Source organism: Microtus oregoni, unplaced genomic scaffold (genome assembly GCF_018167655.1).
Source record: "Microtus oregoni isolate MIOR12 unplaced genomic scaffold, Mior012 000094F_ref0000399, whole genome shotgun sequence".
In the NCBI taxonomy this organism is placed as follows: domain Eukaryota; kingdom Metazoa; phylum Chordata; class Mammalia; order Rodentia; family Cricetidae; genus Microtus; species Microtus oregoni.
The window spans coordinates 935,165-960,481 of NW_024544707.1; the positions used below are offsets into that span (position 1 = coordinate 935,165).

At 51.0% G+C, this 25,317-nt stretch overlaps 1 protein-coding gene across 2 annotated transcripts; it reads left to right on the forward strand.

The window, feature by feature from the left end:
• The first annotated feature begins 3,754 nt into the window (after positions 1-3,754).
• On the forward strand, positions 3,755-24,996 carry LOC121442698 (protein SSUH2 homolog). Of its 2 annotated transcripts, none has more exons than XM_041644310.1 (12): positions 3,755-3,855; positions 7,646-7,744; positions 8,287-8,368; positions 10,465-10,597; positions 11,824-11,884; positions 12,844-12,968; positions 14,295-14,357; positions 15,909-15,994; positions 17,475-17,567; positions 18,250-18,355; positions 19,067-19,177; positions 24,065-24,996. In XM_041644310.1, exons 1-12 carry the CDS (start codon positions 3,795-3,797, stop codon positions 24,209-24,211), a joined length of 1,167 nt encoding a protein of 388 aa, XP_041500244.1. In that variant the 5' UTR covers positions 3,755-3,794; the 3' UTR covers positions 24,212-24,996. The 2 variants fall into 2 exon arrangements, with proteins under 2 accessions (XP_041500244.1, XP_041500245.1); XM_041644311.1 differs by having other exon boundaries at positions 10,468-10,597.
• Positions 24,997-25,317: the final 321 nt, after the last annotated feature.

Here is a 25,317-nt window from a genome sequence, read left to right on the forward strand (position 1 = left end):
CCTGGGGCTGGAAGCTGGGGACCTCATTAAGCTCCCAGCTTTCTGTGAGTTTTCATCTGAGCCGAAGAAAGTCCCACTCAGATGGAGCGAACCTCAGGAAAAAGCTCGATTCCACTGACTCACTTTGTTTGTTTTGAGGCGAGGTCTTTGCTTTGAAGCCCTGACCTGTATAGAACTGACTGTATAGATCAGGCTGTCCTTGGTCTTGTAGTGATCCTCCTACTTCAGTTTCTGGAGCAGTTAGAGACACTGTTAGTGTTTATTGATTATTGATGCGACCCTTTTAAGGAGCGAAAGATCAGTGAGTGTATTATACCAGTCGGGCTGTCTGCATCTAGTGCGTTTTAGTATAGACTGCTCAAGCTGGAACCAGTGGGGTCTTGTAAAACCATCTACACTTGGGGTTCTGCCTATGTGGGCTTGACCAGATCTCCCCAGAAGGAGCCTGGATTCACATATTTGACACCTGTTCACCTACAGAGAAATAAGAGCCTGGGACCACCCCCAAGGAAGTGGATTAAGTGGGAATTCCAGGCAGATGTGGTGGCCACCCTTTGAATGGAGAAAGACCAGTGCTTGTGGACTACCTGGAGAGGTTTTAGTTTCAGGGAGGAAGTGGGCGGGCAGGGGGTGGGGTGGGGTGTGGGCAACGGGCTAGCAAGCTCAGGCAGAAAGCAAAGTTGAACAGGCAAACCTGTTCACAAATGGGCTCCAAGCATGGTCTACGTGACTCTGAGGCCACATGCTATGTTCTGCTACTGGATTAAGCCTTAAGCTTTCGTCAGCTGCTTTGCCATAACCCAAAAGCCTGGGGGGAGGAGACAACAGCCCCCTTCAGATTCTCTTCCACCAGCTTGTCTTGAGATTATTCTACAGCTTCTGTCCCAGGATGGTCTTTAAAATACACAAAGACACCTTTAGATGCACCCCCAACCCATGCTTCTAGGCATCCCCCTTCCCATCGTATTAAAAAACAGCCACATGAGATGGTTTTTCAGCTGCCATTCCAGAGCTCAGCCTGATCCTAATACTCCCTGCCACCATGGCATCCCATGAGATCCGTGGTCTGAGCAGAGGATACTACACAGAGTTGATTTCCACGGGAGCAAGGTGCTCAGATACTAGCCTGTGGAAGGAGGCAGCTCTTGAGGTTTCTTCCTCAGGGGCTCAGTGAGATGTCAGGAAGAGCTCAGCAGAGTCTGGGTACTTGACAGCTGTGGTGCTGGACCAGCGGCAGGGCCTGGGTAGTGTGGAGGAGCTGCCTTAAACCCCAAGGGTGCAGAAGGATGCAGATTGCCTGGTACCATGCTGTAAGTGATCTATTTTCCCACCCTGCCCACGTGGAGATGGTGGCAGGAGGTGGTACACTTTTAACCTTACACTGGTCTGAGTTCTCACATGGGCAGTACTTGTCCTTGCTCGCAGCATAACAGCGACATGATGATGGATGTGATTGGTCCCAACTCACTCAGACATGCTACTGCACACAGTATCTTCTATTAACGCCTAAGCAAGATTAGGAGGTTCTATCGGCTCCCCCACCCGTGCATGGTAGGCAAGAGCTCTACCACTGAGACATATCCCCATTTGTCCATGTATTTTAAGAGCTATTATAAATTCTTAAAGTTGGTGAGGGTGGAGGATAGTAAAGGACTTGTCACTCTCGCTGTCCAGTGCTTTCTGGTTCCCAAGAGGCAGCAGCTACCATCAGTTTTGCAGCCTTGAGATTTCTGTCACTCCTAATACTCAGCTCTACTTAATATTCTGTTCCTTCCTGTTTGCTGCTGAAACCACTCCCTATGGCTGCTTCTTTCAAATGCCAAAGGAGTTTAGGCAAGCATGGCTTGCCGAATGAAACGCCCCAGATAAAATGGTGGGGCACTGTAGCTGTGCTAGGGCTGTGCTCTCATTGATCTGTCTGTCATCTGTATTCCTGTCCGTTGATCTACCATTCGTCAGGTTTAAACTCAGATGTGCTTGCACACATACGCAGAGATATAAGCACACAAATCTCTGGTCATTATGTAGCCACTGATGGCACATCCTCTGGCTTGGAATCATGTTCACTGAGTCCCCAATCTGCATTCCTTCTGCAGGGAGCTGTTCTTACTCCTATATCTGCAGAGATACAACATTTAAGATTCTCACAATGAGGAACTTCAATGTTCCTACCCATTAAAAACCTACCTGTGAGGATTGAGTTGTCTTTATTTTTGTTCATTTGTTTGTTTTTGGTTTTCAAGGCAGGTTTCTCTGTGTAGCCCTTATTGTCCTGGAACTGGCTCTGTAGACCGGGCTGGCCTTGAACTCAGAGATCTGCCTGCCTCTGCCTTCCGAGTGCTGGAATTAAAGGTATGTGCAATCATTGCCAGGCAAGTTGTCTGTTTTTTATGTCAAGTTTGGGTATCATTTTTGCTGTGGATCTCTGGCGTCCTCCCGAGGGTGACAGTGAGTAAGGAGAGAAAGGCAGCAGGGAGAGCCAAGGCAGCTCACACAGCACAGGAGCTGCCTCTTGGCACTGTGGCCACCCGAGGCAGGCTTTACAGAGTGACCAGAACCCTGGGAAGGAGTGGCATGATACATCCCCCTCGAGTACTGGTGGGCAAGTCAGGTGACCTTGGTTAGGGACCCTCCCAGGCCCAGAGGAAGCCTTGCCAAGGCCACAGGGGAGAATGGGACCAACTTTCAAGTCGTCTACATTTATCAGTGGGAGACCAACTTTGGTGGTCAATATTTAGACTCATCTGGAGGAGGAATGGCCTTCCAAGGGTGAGGGATGAAGAATTTTTGGAACTCACTGTCAAAGGCTTGTAAAGACCTTTCCAAGTCTACAGATGGCGCTAGAGAGATGGCGTAGTCAGTAAAGCACTTCTGTGTAAAAATGAAGATAGATGAGTTCAATCCCCAGATGTCATGGTGTGAGCTTGTAACTCTAGTGATGGTGAAATGGGAGGCAGAGAGAGCATCCCTGGCCAGCCAGCCTAGCCTGCATGGTGACATTCTAGGCCGATGACAGACTGTCTCAAACAAAAAGTGGACAGTGTCTGAGGCTGTCCACCAGAGATGGTCCTTAGCCTTCACCACATTTGTGTATATACGCACATACATACATACATACATACATACATACATCACCCACTCACCCACCAACCCACAAACTTACACAGACGTATACAACTCAGACAGACCTGGGGCTCAGTTCAGTGCTGGGCTTTGCCTCAAATGCCTGCGGCCCTGGCTTCTAGCCCCAGAACACCTCCCCAAACAACCCCATAGGTAGGTAGAGTGGTATCAGGATGACCCACACACCCTAGGTGGGAACCCGGCTTTGACTGTGATGTGCTCTGTGTTCTCCTGCTCCAAGCTTTCAAGGACACAAGAGACTGCTGCCCAGACTTCAGAGATTCCAGCCAGGGCACCTATGTGATCTCTCCGATGAGGGGCAGTCTCCTGTGGTTGTCAGCCAGCTCCCTGTGCTTTTCTGGGATGTAAAAGCCTGCCCCTGACCAGTGCATGGAGTGGCCTACTTGGGTTTGTGTCAGGCAGAAGAGGGTTCGAATCCTAGCTGGGAACAATGGCAGGATGTAAGCTCCCCGCACAGAGTGCAGCAGGGACCCAGGTCTCTAGCTTGACAAATTAAAGGTTCTTGTGGGACACTCAAGGAGCTGGGACATAGGGCGGGGCTCTGCTCTGACGGATGCGTGGCAGCTTTGCCTCTGCCGTGCGTAGAATGGTAACAATGGGTTGGGAGGGGCCGAGGGTAGTCCCTCAGATTGGAACCTCAGCCCTGAGGAATGCAGACTCTCACTTGGCTGGACACTTTGACCATGGACCGGGATCCGAATGAGGATGACAGTGAGTAGAACCTAGGGGGAAATGGGTCACCTCTGCAGCCAGCACTGGACGAGATCTGGCTCCACATCACTTGCCTTCCTTTAGCATCTGTCTTGATATCTCTTCCTTCCTTTTTCTTTGCTCGGGAAAGACAGATGGTGGCAGCCAATAGCCCCTCTATTATATCCTTTAGAGCAATGGGCAGAATGCCACAGTTACCTCAAGGGCATCTCCCTTCCTATTATATGCCCTGTCCATGTTTGTCTCCCTTTTCTCCAGGTGATAGTGACCCTCCCTCTCCCCCTAATCCAGCCAAACAGAAGCCTGACCCTCAGGATTTTTCTGTCTCATTCCTAGACGCAGCTAATGTACAACGTCACTGCCCAAATCTTTACACACACCCTCTTGCCTGTCACAGTCCTGGTCACCCCAGTCTGTCGTTAGCAGGATAGAAATACAATGGGACAGAAGGGCCGCTTAAAACCCAAGAAAGGAAACACGTTTTACAGGAAATAGACTATGTTTACATAAAAGAACGTTTGCTTCCTGACTTGGTACAGGCAAGGCAGTGGTGGTCGTGCAGCAGCAGGTGGAGAATTGGGGGATATGGTTCAAGTCCTGGCTCTGAGTTAGATTGACTGTGTGGTCTTGGGCCAAGACACCTAATGTCTCCAAGCCTCCATTTCTCCATGAGTAAAAGGAAATTGGACCAGGAGACCCGAGTGTGGGGACCATGGGGTATGGGTACAGTGTCATTGAATTGCTTTCTAGGTAGGCAATGAGGGGCTTGCCACTTTTCTGGGAATCCTAGAGAAGTCTGTGAGCCAAGCATATCTCCATGGACCCTGGGACTGAAAGTCTTCTCATACCCAGTGACATCTTTTTTCTTTAAGCTGTGGCTCTTTAGCAGACTTGGAGTTTACAGATGGCACGTCCCTTCCCGCTGTTTAGGCTAGCAAGTCGGGTCTGGATTCAGATCCAAGCTCTGCCTCCAGATTGCTGGGTGACTCAGCTCAGCCCACTCGAATTTTTGGACTTCATTTTTCAAGGCTGTATGGTTTGAAACAGAGAGCCGAGGGACCTAGGGGCGGGGGAGGGGGGGAGGTGTTAGGAGAACTGGAGGAAGAGAGGTCTGAATGTCTCTTTAAAGCTTAAGCAACGATCCAGTCACACACTCATACACACATGGGGTGCTTTGCACACCTAACACTCGTATGTGCCTACTGAATGCCTCTTCTTCTCAGTATTCTAGAGGAGCACCCATGCATGGAAGGGGATGAGAAGTGGCGTGTGATGTGATGGGCAGGCCTGCATTGAGATCCCGGTGCTCTGGAGAGGTTACCCCTGGGATCCCGTTAAGACAGAGAAGGTTCTGAGCCAGAGAGAATAACATTGGGAAAGAGAAAAGATGAGAGGGCTTCTCTCTTAACTTTGTTTTCCTCTACAAGAACCATTCTTTTCATGCAAAAGAAAATTAGTTTGTGACTGGCAAGCAGACTCCACCTCCCCATCTGTCTTTGCAAGGCAAATCGTGGTAGCAGATTACTTGGGGACTTGGAGACAGATGCCGAGGCCCTGGGGACAAGGAGGCAGGGCTTGAGCTATGAGCACTTCTTTCTGCTCTGCCTGTGTGGACTGATCGCCTCAGGTTGAACCTCTGGGCCTCATTTTCTGTTGCACGAGTGGGAACATGCAGCAGTCGCGGCGTGGGGAGGCCACTTCCGTGTGAGCTTAGACAGTGCCATGTGCAACGGGGTGAGGTGCTCAGCCAGACAGGTGCCCCCAAACTCACCCCAATGGCCTGGGGACAGTGTGGCACAATGTAGGTGACTGCCATAATTCTGCTGTGCTCCTCCCGTGGTACAGGAAATGTGCCCTTCTGGGGGTCAGCCTGGAGTCCTTTCTTGTTTGGGTGGAATGGGGGTATAAACTTAGCAATGAGGTACCGGGACAGCCCCAGAGGTCAGGGTCACTCCAGGGTAATGGATGGGGCTTGAGTTACCCACCTTCCATTCTTCCCATCATCCTGTCCCTTTTATTTTATCTCTAGGAGGTCACTGCAACCACATGCCTTTCTCTGTCTTCCCTTCAAGGGTCGGAGATTGGTGCCCTAGTTGACCCAAGGTTGCCTGATAGCCAGGGCCATCCCAGGAGACAGAAGTGGCCTTTCTCGCTACACTTGACATTTTCCTTGTTGTTTTCTAGTTTAAAGGAACACACATCAAGATCAGCCCAGGGAGAGAGTGGCTTTTATATGCCAGGCTCAGGGCCGGAGGCTGTCACACACGGTCCCATTATGTGGGCGTCAGTTTCAATCTGTGTGACACCTGGGAAGGCATGGCATGCTGGAGAGCCCAGGACCATAGCCACACACAGCCATGATGGCCCTTGATCCCTTTGACTCAGGACTGGCATATACTCAGTACTGACTTTAATGTTTACTGAGCTCTTGGGAATGACAATGGATGGCCACATGTGAATCCTGGCTCAGAAAAACCCCCATTCCAGCCTCCACCTTCCTGACCCTCTGAGGGCCCTTCCCTACAGGTGACTATTTCCATCAACTGGCTTGTGAGGGTCCAAGGAAGGTGGCAAAATACAGCTTAGCAGCCAACCCGGATGCCCACTTCACTCCCCACAAAAGCTACACTTATCTGCCAAGGTGCGGCTGCTTTTATGCCAGCAGTGATGCCCAGTAAGCGAGACTGGGATTGTTAAACCTATGGAGTCCAAACACCTCTCTCCTACCTCTTTACAGAAGACAGTGGCTGACTCTGGCAGCTAAGCAGTGAACTCATCCAAAGCAAAACCTTTTGAAAAGCTTGGGACCCTGCCACTTCGCATCACTGCCACCCCTCTTCCCACTGAGGAGCGCACGCCCTCTAGCTACAAACCCACCCCTGCATGTTTTCTGCCTTGAAAAGAAGGATTAGAGATACAGGTAGCTTGTCTCACTAATAGAGAAGAGCCTTGCTAACTTGGAGGGTGTCAGGGAGGAGTATCAGTCTTTATGACATTCTCTTTTTCTCCCGTCACTGTCCCCAGCCACATGTTGCAATCTTCAGCGACCCTAAGCCCTCCCTTCCAGGAGAACCTGGCTGCTCTCCTAGAGAGCGATACTGTAGTCGGAGGCTGCTTGTTTGTTTCCCAGTCACCCAAACTTCCGAAATAATCACACAGAAACTATATTATTTAAACCGCTGCTTGGCCAATCACTTAAGCATATTGCTAGCTAGCTTTTATATCTTTGGTTAACCCATTATTATTATTTCATATTTTACCATGAGGCTCGTGGCCTACTGGCAAGGTTCTAGCTGGCAGCTTGCACCTTTCTCCTCTGGCAGCTCCATGACTTCCCCTTGACTCCTCCTACTCTCTCTCTATATTCTGGCTATATTCTGTCAAACCACTGGCCGAAAGCATCTTCTTTATTCATTAACCAATAAAAGCAACACATATACAGAAGGACTTCCCACACCACGAGACCTGGTTAGCATTCTGCTCACCATTTATATTAGCCTAGAAGGAATGGGCCATACAATTTAATTTTGGTACAAGTAACAATCTAGAGGGTTCTCTGATGTTTGTCCTACAGTGGGGATCAGACTTGTGTGTGGTGGGGAAACTCTCTATCACTAAGTCACACCCTCAGCCCAATCCAGGGTTTGGAAGAGGCACCTTCCCCAAAGAATGAGGTGTTTTGTGTGTACCCACCCTCGGTTTTCAGCTTCCCCTGAATTCGCTGCAGATTTTGCCCATCTCCTTGGCTGCTACAAAGTTTGGCACTGTCCTCTTGGTGTCTTTATGGCAGGTGTGGCTGACCTCAGTTTTGAGGCTGAGAGTCCTGTGGCGCCCCCTGATGAGCTCCTGGAAGGACTGCCCAGCTATGACTGGCTTCTTCAAGGGCGCGGTGAGTCAGAGTGTCATGGTTTCTACAGCTTCTTTCAGGGGCTCTTGCTGGTTGGGGAGTAGATAGGTCAGTGCTGAGATAGCTCTCATTTCTCCTAGGGTATTGAGAAGTGTGGGGAGTGGGATTTGATAGAGAGTAGGCAGTGTTCTGTGACGCTGAACCTTCTGCTACCCAAATGATGCTGGTCTTAAAATTCCTATTCTGTTTGCTGGAGCCAGCCCTTTCTACTTCTCTCCTTTCTTCCTCCTCTTCCTTCTCTCCCCCTCCTCCTCCCCCCCCATTCCTCCCCCCACCTCCTCCCCCTCCTCTCCCTCCTCCTCCCCCCTCCTTTTCCTCCTCCTCCTCCTCCTCCTCCTCCTCCTCCTCCTCCTCCTCCTCCTCCTCCTCCTCCTCTTCCTTTCTCTTTAATAGCACAAGCTGGCCTTAGAACTCACTCTGTAGCCCAGGCTAACCTTAAACTAGCACCAGGCCAGCCTTTTCTTTCACTGCATCAACACGTGTTCTTCTAAGCTGAGGTAATGTCTTCCTTCCCTCTTCTCTAGGAGGACAGGTCTTCTTTCCATCCCTAGAGTCCCTGGGAAGGTCCCAGGAGCCTGCATCTTGGTCCTCAGTCCTGGAGCATAGGTGAGTCTCAGTGCATTTCCACATGCTCCTGTTGCCCCATGGGAACTCTCTTTGGAATGCTCTGACCCTGCCTCCACCATTGAAATACCCTCTGGTGGTACACTCCATTCCAGACTCACTAAACCAGATCTCCCTGGGGATATGGCCTGGGAATCTTCAGCGTGTTGGGTTCTTCAGCAGTGGAAACCACAGACAGTATCAGGGCTTTGCAAACTCTGGCCTCTGGGTCAAACCCAGCCCCTAGGCTGTTTTCTGTGAGTCCTGTGATACTGGAATCCAGCCACAGTCATATGTGTGTACATTGTCTATGGCAGCCTTTGCCCTGCCACTGCGGAGCTCAGTAGACCCATGCCTGTCTGTCTCATGCTGCTCAAATATTGACTCTGGTTCTCTGTTGCTGAAGTCCTCCACCCCACCCTCCCAATCTCTATCTTGGCGGCGGCGGCGGGGAAGGGGGGATGTACACCCTTTTTGTTTCGAGAAAACTTGTCACAGAGCTCTGGGTTCCAGCCAGCTCTGTGCCAAAGGGATGTGGTGAGGCCCCCTCCCAAATGCACCTTGTGGCTCAGCATGTGGCCTGCCTAAAGGAGTCTTCCAGAGTCCCTGTCACTCTGTGTGCATACACTTCTGTATCTGCATCTCAGTCCTAGCATGAGCCCATGTGACACTGAGTGGCTAGCTCTGTTGCTCACTTGGGACCCTATGCCAGGCCTGGCTGTGCTGGGAGTGGTGAGATTTAGGAATGGGGAGAAAATGGTTTTCCAGGCATCGGGGAGACTGTGCATGTGGGAAGGAGGGAGGTAAAGAACAGAAGGCTCCTTACTGAGGTGTTTTGGGGAAAGACATTAGTAAGGAGGTGCCTGGATCTCAGGGAGAAACTTTTTCCAGAGAAGGGGCTGGAGAGTACTCACTCCATCCCACTCAGGCTGTGGCCTGGGGACCAGCCCTCAGTTAGTTATCGTGCATGCTCACAGCTCTTCTGACAAAGATTCGGGTCCCTGAGGTCATTTAGTCTGTTTCTACCTCCATAGGAGGAAGTAGCATCATCTCTAGACCTCAGTTTCCCACACCTGTAGGAGCTGGGCCATTCATCTCCTACAGTTTGAAGATGAGATAGCCTGGAGGCTCTTGTGATGAGATAGCCTGGAGGCTCTTGCGATGAGATAGCCTGGAGGCTCTTGCGATGAGATAGCCTGGAGGCTCTTGTGATGAGATAGCCTGGAGGCTCTTGTGATGAGATAGCCTGGAGGCTCTTGTGATGAGATAGCCTGGAGGCTCTTGTGATGAGATAGCCTGGAGGCTCTTGTGATGAGATAGCCTGGAGGCTCTTGTGCCGGAGGCTTCATCTCCTACAGTTTGAAGATGAGATAGCCTGGAGGCTCTTGTGCCGGATACTTCATCTCCTACAGTTTGAAGATGAGATAGCCTGGAGGCTCTTGTGCCAGAGGCTTCATCTCCCGCTTTCCCCCTCACTGAAGGCCTTTGAGTAGTGATGGATCCTGAGGGCACCAGCCTTGTCGCTGGTTTCACCCCTTGCGAGCACAGCTGCATGGACTTTTGGGAGGCGGTGGAAACTGTTGAGGGTGGATCTTATTGGAGGAAGCAGGTCCCTGGCTCCTTCCTGTTCTTTCTGCTTCTTGTCCTCCAGGGCAGCTTCTGTGCACCCCCACAGGCTCCCACCATGGCTCTCTGCCTCACTGTGAGCTCAGAAGCTTGGAGCCAAGTGACCATGGAGACTGTCAGCCCTAACTCATTTGTGACCATGGAAACTGTCAGTCCTTTCTCATCATCTTTCCTCCCTTTAAGTTGGTTTTCTCAGGACATGATTTTTTTTTTAATTCACAATTTAGCTTCTTTCCTAGGCCCCATACTTGGGCTAATGTGGGTTTTAGGCCTTCAAGAATGTCCTACTTCCCCTAAGCACCCTGTCATGTGGTCCCCTTGGCTAGATATCTCCTGCACTGACTCCTTAGCACAGTCAGGCCTTGGATTCTTTGCTCTTCGGGCTTGAGTGTTGTTCCCCTGCACTCCAAGAGACCAGTTGTGGCTAGCCCACAGGCCCCTCCCAGACCTCTGCTCCTTTGTTTTCTTCCCAGCAGAGTCCCTGTGGTGACTGAGGAGGTGGCCCGGGAGGCCCTGGTCAGCTTCGTGAACTCTCAGTGTTGCTATAGCACTGCGGCTGCTGGCAACATCATCATCCAGGAGCTGCGACAGCAAACCCTCTGCAGGGTAGGGAGGCCATACCTGGGGGCCTGGGGACACTGAGCCATGGGGGCATTGGTCCTGGGGGTGCGTGCAAACAGTCTCTTCCACAACTTCCCGATTTTGTATCTAATAATCAGAACATAGGAATCTCATCATGATGGACAAGTTCACGTGCACAAGCAGATAAGACCATGTTAGACACCCCCCCCTCCCGCCCTGGCGAACTGTCCATCATAATGCAGAGTTGTCCACAGAGTCCGGAGCCAGTACTAGGGATTAGGAGAGGCTGAGATGCTTGACCAAACACCTATGGTTAGATGTGGTAGATCTAGGGTTCAAAGTTAGGTTTGTCAACCAGAAGCCTAGGCCTCCTTGCACACTTCCATGAGGCACAGACTGATAAGAGACCTTCTACTCCCTTGACTCTGCCTAGACTCTGTGTCTCCTAAGTCATGCCAGTGCCTTGGAACTGGGGAAATCTCACCTCTGACCTTCAGACCATAGATGGTGCTTTGGTCTCCTGCACACGTGGGGCCCTGAAACAGAATCTCAGGGCATACTTGCTAGTGTCAAACTTTTACTCCAAGAAGACACAATTAAGTGGAAGTCAGCTCATGAGAGTGGATAGGTCCTGGATGTGGAGAAAGAAGGGACCAACTTGCAGCCCTGTGATCTAAGCAAAGAGCTGACCTCTCAAAGCTTTTATTTTCTCCAACGAGAGAGAGAGAGAGAGAGAGAGAGAGAGAGAGAGAGAGAGAGAGAGACCCAGGTGAGGCCCAAGGTCCCTTCTCACCCTAGCTTTGTGCATAAGGATTAAGGAGAAGGACCTTGTCATGAGTCAGGGAGTGCTTAGAACAGGGAACCTGGGGCCTCCCTGGACCATGGGCTAGTACTGCCCTGTACAGGATTTGTCCTGTAGATGGATCTTATGTAGAACTTCATGGGAAGCTGAGATTGCACTGGGTCCTGGCAGTGGTAGTCACACTTTTGTTCCCAGCAACCCATGCGGGTGGAAGCATCATCCTTTTGCAGCAGAGTGCTATCACCAGGAATGGCTGGCGCGGCTCGTGATGCACTGGTGTTCTCGCCTGTACCGAGGCACCGGTGTTCTCACCTGTACCGAGGCACCGGTGTTCTCGCCTGTACCGAGGCACCGGTGTTCTCGCCTGTACCGAGGCACCGGTGTTCTCGCCTGTACCGAGGCACCGGTGTTCTCGTCTGTACCGAGGCACTGGTGTTCTCATCTGTAGTATCGCCTGGAGACCTTCAGCGAATCCCGGGGCAGCGAGTGGACATTTCAGCCCGTCACCAGTGAGTGAACTGTCTCGACTTGGTTTGCTTGGAAGGAACAAGGCTGGGCCTGCGGGACCATCTCAGGACTTGGTTCAGTCACTAAAGCTGAATCTGATGTTTGTCTTTGTGTGTGGGGGTCTCCGTTTCCCCACTTAGTATAAAACAGTGGGATGCCTTTTATCTTAGTGACTCCCGAGTTCTGACCCTGGAAGGTGATTCTGCCTGGGAAGTAGTTTGCAAGAGGCTAAGGAAAGCCTAGCATTTTTTGACTGTGAAGACAGCATTGGGCTTGGACATCCACCTAACCTCCCTAAATTTCTAGACCCTCAAATTCCTCACGAACTGTGCCCTCCCACCTTGCACTCTGCAGTGCTCTAGAGGTGTCTCTCTTTTGTTCTCTGCTGTCCATCTCTAGTCCATTCTTCAAAACCCAACCAGGTGTCACCTTCTCTAGAAAGCCTTCCAGGATTTCTTTTTCCTCTTCTCTCCCAAGCAGAATGCACGAACCTTTTGAGTTTTCCAGGCCCTTTATGTGTGTTTTCAGTGTGAGAGCATGCTGTCTGGAAGAGGAGGATGGGAACAGGGTAGAGGCTGCGGTAGAGATGGTTCCTGCTCATTGGTCCTTCAGTGTTGCCATCCTGTGCAGACATCTTCTACACAAGCTTCAGTTTAATTGTCACTGTAATCCTACGTGTTAGGTGCCCATTATTCATCCCCATGCTAGAGATGAGATGATTAAATTCCAGAGAGGTTAAATCACTTTCCTAGGGTTACACAGCTGGGAAGTAGAGGAGCAGGATTCAAACCCAGGTCCAAAGTGCTTAACCTTGGAGAGCAGGGGGGCACTGTACCCACTCTTCTGCAGCCCGAGCTCATGATGTGCACACCAAAGAGGGGGAGTCATGCTGCTGGGTGGAAACACAAAGGTTTATGCTTGGTGCCTTTTGCGGTCCTCACGATGACCCCTTCTGTGTCAGACCACTCGGTGGATGGACCGCAGAGAGGTGCCTCTCCCAGACTCTGGGACATGAAGGTCCAGGTGCCTCCGATGTTTCAGGAAGACACCAGAAAGTTCCAAGTGCCTCACTCCTCTCTGGTCAAGGTAACAGCTGATTGGGTCATCCGTATTGCTCGCTAAGTCTGTTTCTCACCTTCTCCGTGCTTTACCAGGCTTGCTCCCAAGGCCAGCCTCGTAGGCCATGCCTGTGGTAAAAATAAAGCCCAACTTAAGAACAGCATGTGTCTTAGGGAGGCGACAGTGCCGTCACCAGCTGGATATAGCAAGTGACAAAATTCCTAAGGCAACTGTATGCATGCATGCTTCCTTGCTCGGTTTTTGCTTGAGAGTAAGGTAAGTAGTTTAGGACTCAATGAAATTGGCACGAGCTCAACTCTGAAATGCAGCGGGTAAATGACTTGCTGAGCAAGCACAGGGCCTGAGTTTTTATCCTTAGCACATAGGTAAAAAGCTGGGTGTGGGGGCTTGCACTTGTAACCCCATCATTGGGAAGTAGAGACAGGAGGACCCCTGAGGTTCCCTGGCCATCCAGCCCGACCAGAGTGGTGAGCTGGAGGCTCAGAGAGAGACCTTGTCTCAAAAAGTAAGGTGGGCAATAATCGAAGCAGACACTTAAAAGACCTCTGGTCTCCATATGAGCTGTGTAAACACAAGCGTACAATCCCCCCCCACACACACTTCACTGAGCTTTTTCTTGGATGTCAGTAGGAGAACAGTTTTGATGTCTGCTGTCTAGAAATCTGTCTTAGCAGGAAGTGTGGAAACCTGGTGTTTGATTGACACCCCCATTCTCTTCTTATCTGACAATTGGCTGTTTTCTCATTAACACTTGATTTAAGAATGTAATTTGACTCCTTGAGTCCTCAAAGTAACCAGACACAGAGGAGCTGAAGTGGGTCACAAAAGCATTTCGCTCGTTTCTGGACAACACAGAAACTATTTCCATTTAGCGACAGAGTCTAGCAGCTTACTCCTTGCCTTTCACAAAAGCGTTGTCCCTTTCATGTGTTCTCAAGGCCCACGTGAGTGGGTTACTGAGGCAAGACAGCCTTTGTGGTTTAGTCTGACAGGAAGCTAGAGTATTAGCTAGCTGAGGGCTCACAGCATCCGCATCTTAGCAAGCGGGGAAGCCTGAGATGGGCCGGGATGTTCTGACCTGAGACCTTGGGTTGGCATTCAAAACTGCTTTGTGTCTCCAGCCACCTGGAAGGGTCTTTCCCCCTGATATTTCCCATGGTAGTCTAGGGTTGGGAGAACGAAGCCATCCAGGGTTTCCTGTCCTCCTTTCTCCCAAGCAGAATGCATGAGCCTTTTGAGTTTTCCAGGCCCTTTCTGCTTATGTTCAGTGTGAGAGCAGGCTGTTTGGTCCTGCTTAGGGACCTCCACCTAAGGAGCACTCTTCCCTTTCAGGAATGTCACAAATGCCACGGGCGTGGCCGCTATAAGTGCAGCGGCTGCCATGGGGCCGGCATGGTGAGTCATGGGTGGGCCCTAAGAGTAAGTGATCCTGTGTGGGTGTTGGGGTGGACTTAGGGATGGCGGGGCAGGGTCTAAAGGCTTCCTGCACCAGGTGTCACCTCAGTGAGTCATCTTCCCTTTCTAAGTCTGCAGTTTCCCATCTGTGACTGGGATAGTCAGAATGGGTGCCTCCGGCAACCCTCACTCATGCTTTGATGATGCAGTTTAGGAATTTCTCCTCTTCCTCGTCACAGGCATTGAGGATCTGCATAGGGCTGGGCCCCGTCAGAGAATGGGTCCTAGGGCCATGCTAAAATGCCTTCCCAAGGAACGATGAAAACAACATCTGTCCCTTTTCCCAAGGTCCCAACCACAGGCCCAGGCACAATTCCACCTGAGCTTATTCTGGAGAGCCAATGAGTGTTTTGGGGTTCTGAGGGTTGGTTATAAGGGTGTGGATGTGCCTCCCTCAGCATGCTGGCTCTGAAATGCCTTAGTCAGCAGGTGGTAACTGTCAGCATAGATGGAGTCCCCCTTCCCAGACCTAGATACTCTAGCGCTTCCTTGAGGCAGAATTGCATATAACAGGCAGTGGAGAGTGACAGGAACTGAGGTGAGACTCTTGTGACCCTCCCCAACCCTCTGTGAGGGGGTGGAAACAGTCAACAATCTCAGTTTGGATGAACTTTTGCAAAGGGGGTACAACTGAACACCCCAAGATGGTGGATGGTTGCTTGACTGTGAGGCCAGTCACTCGAGACAGAGCCCTCTGTGGAGGACCGCCATGAGTTCAGGGAAGTAGACGCAGAGAGGTGAAGTTCACAAGGCTTGGGAGGTGAGGTAGAAGGGCTAGGGTTATCTGCCCAGGCTGCTGCAGCACACTAAGACATCCTGGGTTTACAGAGGCCAGACCGCTGGCTCTGGAGGCTAGAAGTTCAAGCCAAGGCTCACTCTTTGAGTCTGCTCGTCAGACACACATTGATCGCTTGCTGTACCACCATGCCTCTCTCCCCATTCAGATGCCTGCTGGGCCCTCATCTCTCACCTGCTCATGATGGGTCCCAGTGGGCTGCCCCTGGCTTTTCTTTCCTCTCCTTGTGTCCTCCTGCCATTTGCCTCCTGGGGCCTCTGCAATCCACCCCTCCACCCCCCCCCGCCCCACCTCCTTGTGATCTTTCTGTTCTTTCCTCCTGGCTGGCTCCTTTCCTCCTCTCTTGCTTTGAATGTCAGGAGTCCACCCCTGGTACTTTCCTAAAAATGACCTGCCATTACCCTGGACTTCAGCCTGTGCACTCTTGGGTCCTTCCAGACACTTGGTTGGAGGCAGGTCTTGGGGCTTTGGAGTAGGGTCAAATCAGAGAGAAGAAGCAGGGATCTATGGACATGAAGTCTTGGAACCCTGTGCCCGGCATGGTGTATAGTCACCAATCCTCAAGCCACAAACCACAAACCCAGGGGAGGAAGAGACGTGGGTCAGCGTCACAGGGCTGGGTTGGAAGCTGGTCCCAGGATGGCCTGGGCACTGCTTCTGGGAGAGACTTCTTCTGAGTCTGGGCGTGTCCACAGGTGAGGTGTTCGTCCTGCAGTGGTACCAAGCGAAAGGCCAGGCAGCCCCGGAGATGCCATATGTGTTCGGGATCCGGCAGGCGCAGGTAGGAGTGTGTTTGCAGGAGGTGGGGGGAGGCTCTCTGTTCTTAGGTTTCTTTCTAGTCACTGCGCAGCTGAAAAGGCCATGGGTCACTGACCCTCTCATCACTGTACCGCCAGAGTCCGTGGCTATTGGGTGCTCTTGGACTTCGTGTGTGGGTGAGCTTGTTTCAGGGCCTGGCATTTCAGGAAATGCATCAAAAGTATGCACGCGTGAGGAGATGGGGCGTGGAGAGGCACTCTAAGGAACACCAGCGGGAAGGGCCAGTTTAAACTCTGAGCCCAGGCTCTGGGCTAAGCATTCTTTATATAACTCAGAGCAGGGCCTAGCTGTAGGAGCTGTTTAGCAAGTCGGTGGACCAACTAAGCAACCCAGAACATTCCATCTCTACCCTTGGGGCTTTGCATACAGTGGGCTATGATGTCTTGGAACTCATGTCCTCTCAATATGTATAAACTGTGGAAGGGAAACAGAAAACTACAAGGAGAGAAAATATTTAAAATTAGATTAGTTAATGGCTGAGCCTCACTGGCCAAGGTTTACTGTACCTTCTACCGTGACTAGTGAATAATGTCTTTGGGTTAGAAAATTCATTTATTTCATTTTTCAAGTACAGCAACCCAGTTAAAATTGGCTGTGGCAAAAGAGTACATTTATAGTACAGTCTAAGAAGATATTTGTGTCATGGTATCAGGTCTGGCTAGATCCAGGTGCTTAAATAGTGTCACCAAACTGGAGTGGTGTGAGGACCAGGTTAAGTAGCCCACTGGGAAGGGACATTCTTCTGAAGAGTTCCCAAAACATTCTAAGGTGGTTCTCCTCGTATTGACTTGGGTCCATGTATTGGTTGCCAGACAGATGGAATGAGGTAATCAGCCAGGCTGAGACCACAAGCTGGCCACAGAGGGTGGGAACAAAAAGCCACGGAACCAAGTGGCCTGGGCATGGAGAGGATAGACTCCCAAGGGGCTACTCTAGCTCAGCAGTCAGAGGAGGGAGAGGGTGATGTAGTAGTAAGAGCGGCGGGCTGCATCCCCGGCACCTGGCCCCCCCCACGGCTAGCTTTACCCGAAATAATTACACGGAAACTGTATTCTTTTAAACACCGCTTGGCCCATTATATCTAGCCTTTTCTCGGCTAACTCTCGCACCTGGACTAGCCAATTTCTTATAATCTGTGTAGCCCATGAGCTGGTTTACCAGGAATGATCTTAACCTGCATCTGTCTGGAGTGGGAGAATCATGGGGACTCCTTGACTCAGTTTCTTTCTCCCAGCATTCTGTTCTGTTTACTCCACCTACCTATGTTTTAACCTGTGAGGGCCAGCCAAGCAGTTTCTTTATTACTTAACCAATGAAATCAACAGATTGATATATGACACTACCACATCAGGGTGACAGTGGGCAGGTATTTGTCTTCTATTGGAGAGGGTTAAGAGCAGGGGCCTCTGGAGACACAGGAATGCTGTTATCTGTGACCACAGGTGTAGCACCTGCTCTGGGAGGGGGAACAAGACATGTGCCACCTGCAAGGGGGAGAGGAAGCTGGAGCACTTTGTCCAACTGGTCATCATGTGGTAAGTGACACCCAGGGGCCAGGCCTGGAGGAGGTGGGGGGGTTGTTGCGGATACAGAGAACCTCCTCCTCCTAGGGGCTTCTCCCTGGTCCAGGAGGGAGCAGCGGTGACGGGAGAGAATGCAGGGTGGCTTTGGCTCTGAGCTTACTTTTATTCTCATTTTTCAAGTTTTTACTCCTACTACTTTGTGTGAGTGTGAGGATGCTCAGATGTGGAAGTGCGTGCGTACATGTGAAGGCACTTGGGTACTGCGGCCCTCCTGTAGGAGTCGCTTCTCTTTCCACCATATTAGATCCTGATATTGAACTCAGTTTGCCAGGCTTGGCAGCAAGCACCTTCACCCCCTGAGCTATGGTCCTGGCTCTAGCTTTGAGTTTACATTGTCATCATCACCAGCTGGGGCAGCAGCCATGGGGCCCATGAACGCTGATATCCGGGATAAAACCGTGTGCATGTATCCCCAAGGTCAGCCATGGATGTTCTCCATTACGAAGTCCATGTTCTGTCCCTGGCCCGGATAAATGCTAGGCAACCAAAGGTACATGGGGACTGATTTTTTGCAGACCAAGCCCTGAGCTTAGAGAGGCTGTGCACTAGCTCCAGCCCCCATTTACCACCCCGCTTAGGTGTGATGATCAGTGATTTGAAGGTGGGGCCGATTCCCTTTCGTTCCCTCCTCCAGGAAGAACAGCCTGTTTGAGTTTGTGTCCCCACACCACCTCCACTGCCCCGGGGAGCTGCTTGCCAAAGCCAGAGGAGAAAACCTCTTCAGGGACGAGAATGCCACGGTAAGAAGGTGCAAGGAAGTTGGCATCCTGAAGACTAGCTGGCGCATCTGACCCTCTGTGAGCTTTAGGGCCGATGTGTATGGTGGGGACAGAGCTTCCCAGACAGAGATGAGGCCCTGGGTGACTGTGAATGGAGTCTGGTGTCAGGGCCACGAGGTCATCGGCCCCTTGCCCAGGCGGTGGGATGTTGAGAGGATGTGGGAAAGGGCACCAGGTTGCCTGTGTTATGAGCTAAAGGAGGAGCTGTAAGGGAGGCGGGGCTTGTCTCCACGTGGGAGACGATCTCAAGTCAATGCTGTACAAAGCTGCTAACCTGCTGCTTGGGGTTCTGCGCAGTTCATTTTGTGTCCCTGAGACACACAGTGGGAAGCTTCAATATTGGTGTGATACATGACCCATGTGCTTTAATCCCGGCTTTATCTCGCTCAGCACACAGTAGGACCCCAGAAAGGGTCTTTTGGAAAACATGAGCTGCAGGTGGGAGTGTAGAATCTCTGCACCCCTCCCCTTTGTCCTGGACACCCTGAGCCAATCAACTGGTTAATGAGGTCTAAAGAGTTTCCCTCAGCTTGCTGCGTGGCCTCGGAGCCTTTCTCCCATCACCCTCTGGGCCTACTCTTCTGCCTAGTGGAGTTGTCCCTGGGATCTTCCATAGCCCATGTGGGGGTGCTCTGAAAGAGAAAGTGAGGTGCTCTGTTTGTCTCTCCCCAGGTGTACCCCATTGTGGACTTTCCCCTGCGGGATATCTCTCTGGCCTCCCAGAGGGGCATTGAGGAGCACAATACTGCTCTGGCCTCCCGGAGTGCGCGCATCCTTCAGCAGGTGAGGCAGGGAGAACTGAGGACTGAGGATGAGGGCTTGGCTTGGGGCTGCTTCTCTGGTCACACAAAAGAGAGGGGGATGAGGCTTTACCTGAAGGAGTGAGGGTGCGGGAGATCAAGAGGGAGGGAAATGCACAGCCTAAGAAACTTCAGGGTTGAAGCAGTGTGCTGGAGTTGGGGGCCAGCATATCACACTGAAAAGGCAGGAGGGACCATCAGTCACTGGGAGAGAGGACTGGGGATTCATTCACAGGAAATGAGTTCTAGTGTGATTCTAACTCCCTCATAGTCAGAGAGCGGGAAGGAAGAAACCCAGTCAGTACCCAGATCTCAGGCCGGTGCACTGGTGCATTTGGGAAGTTCCTCTGGTGGCCACTAGGTGGCAGTGGAATCACCATCTCTGCAGCACGGTATAGCCATAGACTAGAGTTCTTTGGGTCTGGAGAGATTGCTCAGTGAGCCAAGTGCTTGTTGCTCAAGCATGAGGACTTGAATTCAGATCCCAAGGTTCCACATAAAGATCCTCTGTAGTGACACTCTCCCCGGGGGTCCAGGCTGCTCTATGAGGTTAGCTGCCCAGCTTATCTGGTTCAGTGAGGGTCTGTGTCTCAAAGAAAAGATTTCCAGTACTGATCTCAAAGAACACCCAGTGCTTGAGATTGGTGATGGGGAACCTGGGTCTTTCAGGCAGGGCTTAGATTCTGGGTCTCCTGCATCCTCATGTGATCCTGGGCAGCTGGGGCATCCTGGGGCAGCTGGGGCATCCTTAGGTAGCTGGGGCATTCTGGTTCAGTTGGGGCTTCCTGGGGCAGCTGGGGCATCCTGGGGCAGCTGGGGCATCCTGAGGCAGCTGGGGCATTCTGGTTCAGTTGGGGCTTCCTGAGGCAGCCTCTTCATATGTCTTCTTGGCTGGTTTCTTCTCTGACTGCTGCTGTGGGCTAAAGGTTTCCGGGTGCTACCCTGTGGCACAACCTGCTTTCGTTTCTATCTTTCCCAATGAGACCCAGCCCCACTTCCTGTTCTCTGCAATCTCTCCCGCTGGAAGGAAGGAGAGAGAAAGCAAACATGCATGCTTTAAAATGAACTGAGACCACCTGGGATCTGGAAGGGGACTAAAGTGAGCTTCAGGCACTGCAAACTCTATTGTCTCCCAGGGCCAGGTGGTCACCTGGGTGGCCCTCTGAAGATTCAGTCTCTACTCAGCTCTGTGTCTGCACGTAGCAGGGAGCTCTCAGACTGTCTAGCATCCAGGCATTTACATGGAACCTTCCAGCTTTTCAACATCATAACAAGAATCTGAGCCAATAGTCTCTGTGGTGTCCCCTGGTCCAATCTGATCCCCTGGGTTATTCTTATAAATGCAAGCCCAGAGACTGGAAGGAATTTCTTAAGAGGAGCAGTTCTTTTGTTAGATATTCCGGAAGTTAGTATAGGCTTTTGGGGATCTGGGGTGGGAGACTTGGGACCTTGTCAGTAACCCAGACACTGCAGGACACACCCAGTTGGCACCTGTTTCTCAGTTCTGGCACTCTCCGGAGGTTTGACCTAAACCCCCGTCCACTGACCCTCCGTGTCTGAAAAGTCATGGGGTTGGTTCTTATCTCAGTTTGGGCTCTGCAGAGCAGCCCCAAGAAATGCATATATGAGTGTCATTTACTGAGGAAAGGGAGCTTGAAGGATAGGGGAAGAGCTAAGAGGGAAGCCATGTCAGTTACAAGGCAGCCTCAGTCTGAGCCCAGAGTGGCTCCGACCTTCAGTCATGCCCCAATGCCAGGAGGCTGGGCTGCTGCCTTCTTGGCATCATCTTCCCTGGCCATGGAAGGTAGGCTCGATAGCCCTCAGAGTTCTCTGCAGAGAACTGGGCTATGGGGATCGGTGGTCAGATCTGGGGTGGGTGCAGCAGCAGGCTGTCAGGAAATGGGACTGGGCAGGGACGGATCCCCCACTGGTCTCCCGGGGCTTTGGCATTGGGTGGAGTACCATGGTGGTTACCTGAGTAAACCACAGTCTGGGCTTGGCCACCTGTTCCCCATATGTGAACTAACGAGATGAGGGATTGGTAAAAGCAGAAAAAGATTTACTAGCTGCAGCACCCTGGGAAGAGGCATGCCTAGAGAAATCTAATGACTTTCTACCTCCAGGTCTGTCTTTGGAACCCCGACAGGCCTTAGGTCCTGGTCAAGGCGTGACCCCACCCATCACTAACCCACCTCTTCTGCATGGTGCCTGACCCGCTGTGTGACTCCTTGGGATCCACTGTGTCAATAGTCTGCCAGGGAGGGACATGAGTGTCTGGCCAACATAGCTCTACTCCTGTTGTGACAGTCTGGCTTGAGTAAAGGAGTCCCAGATGGGACATCACCTTGGGCATGGCAGGAGGCTTTTGGAATACTTTGGGCTCGAGGGACAACATGACTCGAGCACCTTGCAAGCACTGGTCACTGTGGGGACCATTATACTCACAGAGTGGCCAATGTGAGTCCTTTCACAACATGCTGAACTAAATGATACGGTATATGAGTGACTGGTGCGGCCTCTAAAGCCTTCCTCCCATGACAAGCTAACCTCAAGCAACATAATCCACCGTGGAAAATCCTGGAGCTGGAAAGAGCAAGGCAAGAGATGTGCACATTAAAAAAAGTATTTTTATTTTTACGGGGACAGAATGGGTGAGGTCACATCTGGGATCCTCTTTTCTAACTGGCCTTTGGTCCTGATTTGATCCCGATTGAGCCAGAGTCAGTGATCCGTGACAGTGTTTTATTCTTGTTAGAGACGATGGGGGAGTGGAATCTAGTCATGAGGAGGTGGCAGCCACCACAGTGAGCACAGTTCCAGCAGCTGCAAGTGGATAGCTAGAATCCTCCCCATCGTGGAGTACAGCCAAGAAGCAAACACACAAGCAGTCAATTACAAGAGGACCGTCTTCTGAAGGGCTGAGGGCTTGGGTAGTTTGTGGGCTTAAATCCAGATCTTCTGAGCACACAGTGGATAGAGGCGGGGATGCTGCTGCTTCTTGTAGAAGGGTCTAGAAGCCAAAGTGTTCCTGATCTTCTGCCCAGGCCTCTGAGCAGCAGCCTTGGCTCCTAATTTCGTGTGTCTGTTAGTCCTTATTTACAAGGCTTTGCATATCAATTTTGGTGGGAGTGTTTCGGCTTCTGCCTTTGATTTCCAAAATGATCATTTGTGCCATTGCTTTAGGCTGATGAATATGAGTTAGTTTTCTGATTTCATTTGGCACCCCAACTTTGAAAGACTTTTGACCTCATTCCACATATAAGAAAGTCAAGGTCTGAGAAATGGAGCTCAGCACCACACAGGAAGGGTCACAGAAGTTTCTAACCCTGTTCCTGGGCAGTGTCCTATGCTCCTAGGTCCTTCTCCAGGGCTCTGCTCTGCCCCAGTATTCCTTGGGGACTCAAGGACAGTTAGAAGAGAAAGCTGAGCAACCATCTGATGGTTTCTGATGGGAAGGGCTTCTAGGGAGTGAGGAAGGTTTGGCCCCTAGCTGTCATACCATTTTCTTGTGTTTGGAATTCTATGCCCGAGAGTGGGTTGTGGAAGCAGCATGAGCCAAAGGCACAGGGCAGACCACAGAAATGCCCCAGGGACATGCTACTTTAACATCTGGAGAAGCCACAACTGTATACCAGCTATGGGTTGCCCTTGCCAACAGCCCAATAGTACCAGGAACTAAAAGTGACAGGGGCCCCCTCTTTCCACCCCAGGAGCCCCACTTCCTTCTTCAGCAGAGCTGAAGGTTTTGAACTAACTACTCAGAGAAGGGGCTGGAGTTGAGGTTCTGAGGCTGACTCTGTGGAAGATAGAGAGTTCTGCTCCCTCTTCTGGGTGCGGGGTGGGGCGCTGTTTAGAAAGAGGTGGATGCTGGGAGGAGATATGAGCTTGACAAGGGGACTGCTAAGGTGAGGGGCCCAGGTTTGCAGTGTTTGATGTTCAGGACCCAAAGTCACATGAGCCTTTTGTTTTCCTATCTGCCAAAAGGAGAGCATTTGAGAAAGACTCCTCTGAGGCTATGCTGACACACAACTGTGGTGGTGGCAGAGGGACATCTGGCTAGATAAGCCTCACAGAATCCACCAAATGCTGGCATTTCTCTGACATTTTATCTTAAAACCAAAATCAAAATCAATAAGCCACTCGAGACATTTCTCTGCTGTTTTGGATATGAAAATATTGAAAACAACTTTGTTCTTCACCCTCATCCAGTAGCTCATGGAGACATTTATGCTTCTGGAAATGTCTTGGGGCTTTCTTGAGGTCCCCTGGGGATACCCATGCCTCACTTCTAATATCAGACAGTAACTGAAGATAAGTCGGTTTTCCCAGGACGTAGACTGTGGGAAGGAACAGTGATGGGCAGTTAGCTGTGAACTGGACACGTCTAGGATCACCTGGGAAGAGTCTCTCCCAGTGAGATTTTGTTTAGATCAGGTTGTCCTGTGGGGGATTGTCTTGGATTGTGTTTATTGAGATGAGAAGACCCATCCACTGTGGGCAGCGTCATTCCGTAGGTTTGAGTCCTGAGCTGTGTGAGTGTGGAGACGGATGACAAACAGGAAAAGGGATACATTCCTTAGCTATTTCAAGTTCCTGCATCAGCTCCCCTCTGAGATGAGATGGACAGTAACGTGGAGTTAGGGGCCCAAGTAAACCCATTCTCCCCTGAGTTGCTTTTGGTCTGGATATTTATCACAGTGTCAGAGATAGGACTAGCGTAGGAGTGCAGCGGGAGATGAATCCAGATGGTCAGCTCCGGACATCCTGTGCACCCAGCACGTTACCCCACAAGCCTGGGGAAGCTGATGCTGCCTCGTAAACAAATGAGAGACTAGGGTGTGACTCCGTGTTTGGCCGTTTGTTTCCTCAGCGCCAGACCATCGAGCTGATCCCCATCACAGAAGTTCACTACTGGTACCAAGGAAAGACTTCTGTCTACTACATCTATGGCACCGACCACCAGGTATACGTGGCTGACTACCCCAAGCGATACTGCTGTGGATGCACGATCCTCTGATGGACAGAGCTGTCCCCAGAGTCCACCGGTTACATCTGCCAAGGGGACAGCGGTGCTCTTGAAGTTTAGTTGTGTTGGTGGATGTTGGACAACCCCTTGCAAACTCCAGAAGTCTTTCTGAACAATTGGTTAATCATCTGTCCAGACTCCACCCCTGATGGGGCTCGGCTGGTGGGGCCCATGTTTAACTTATAAGAATTTTCCTAAGCAACTTCCTGTAGAATAATGAAGAGAAGTAACATAAATGGTGGGGGCTCCGCCTCCCCCCAATCTAATACCCCAGTTGTATGTGGGGTCTTGTATTGCTGATCCCTATTTTAGTCTGAATTCTGCTATGAGCCTTGGAGCATGCCCAACGGTATAGAAGTGTTGAAATGTAATTACAGGTTGACTTCTGCCCAGCACTTTTGCTTTCTGTCCTCTGGGCTGGAAACACTGCTTTAGCCACTGCTGAAATAGTTCCGTTGTACCAATGCCAGGTCTGAGGCTTCCCTTTGAGGTTAGAAGGCTGTGGCGGTTCAAAGATGGGCGCCCTAGTCATCCGAAGGCCACTTCCATCTGGAGCTGCCCACCAGGCTATCCAGTCTGGGTTTCCTCACAACATGGAAGCTCTATGGTGACTGTCGTTCATGGGTACCGTGATGGCTGATTGATGTTGACTGTGAACTTGCCAGAATCTAGAATCACCCAGCAGCCAAACCTTTGGGTGTATCCATGAGAGAGTTTCTAGATTAGACAAATTGAGGTGACGATGTCACCCGTCTTTAGCGGTGAATAGCTCCATTTCATGGGCTGGGGTCTTGGACTGAATTAAGAAGGGGAAAGTGAGCTGAGCACCAGCGTTCATCTCCTTCTATCTACTTCTGGAGCACAGACATAATGTAACCAGCTGCCTCATGCTCCTACTGCCGCACCTTCTTCACCGTGACAGACTGCACCCGTTGAACTGTGAAGAAAAAATACAATAAACTCTTCCTTCCTTAGGTTGTGTTTGTCAGGCATTTTGTTGCAGAGGACTTGAAAGGTCACCAGTATGTGTGCTCAATTGAAAAATAAGAGGTCTCTCTCCAAAGTTCAGAAAACCAAACCAAAACACACCTGTGTTG

Coding starts and splice junctions, on each gene's coding strand:
- LOC121442698 (XM_041644310.1), top strand. CDS start 3,795: ATGCAGACTCTCACTTGGCTGGACACTTTGACCATGGACCGGGATCCG. Junction 7,745..8,286: donor CTGGCTTCTTCAAGGGCGCG/GTGAGTCAGAGT, acceptor CCTCTTCTCTAG/GAGGACAGGTCTTCTTTCCA. Junction 18,356..19,066: donor TCAGGGACGAGAATGCCACG/GTAAGAAGGTGC, acceptor GTCTCTCCCCAG/GTGTACCCCATTGTGGACTT.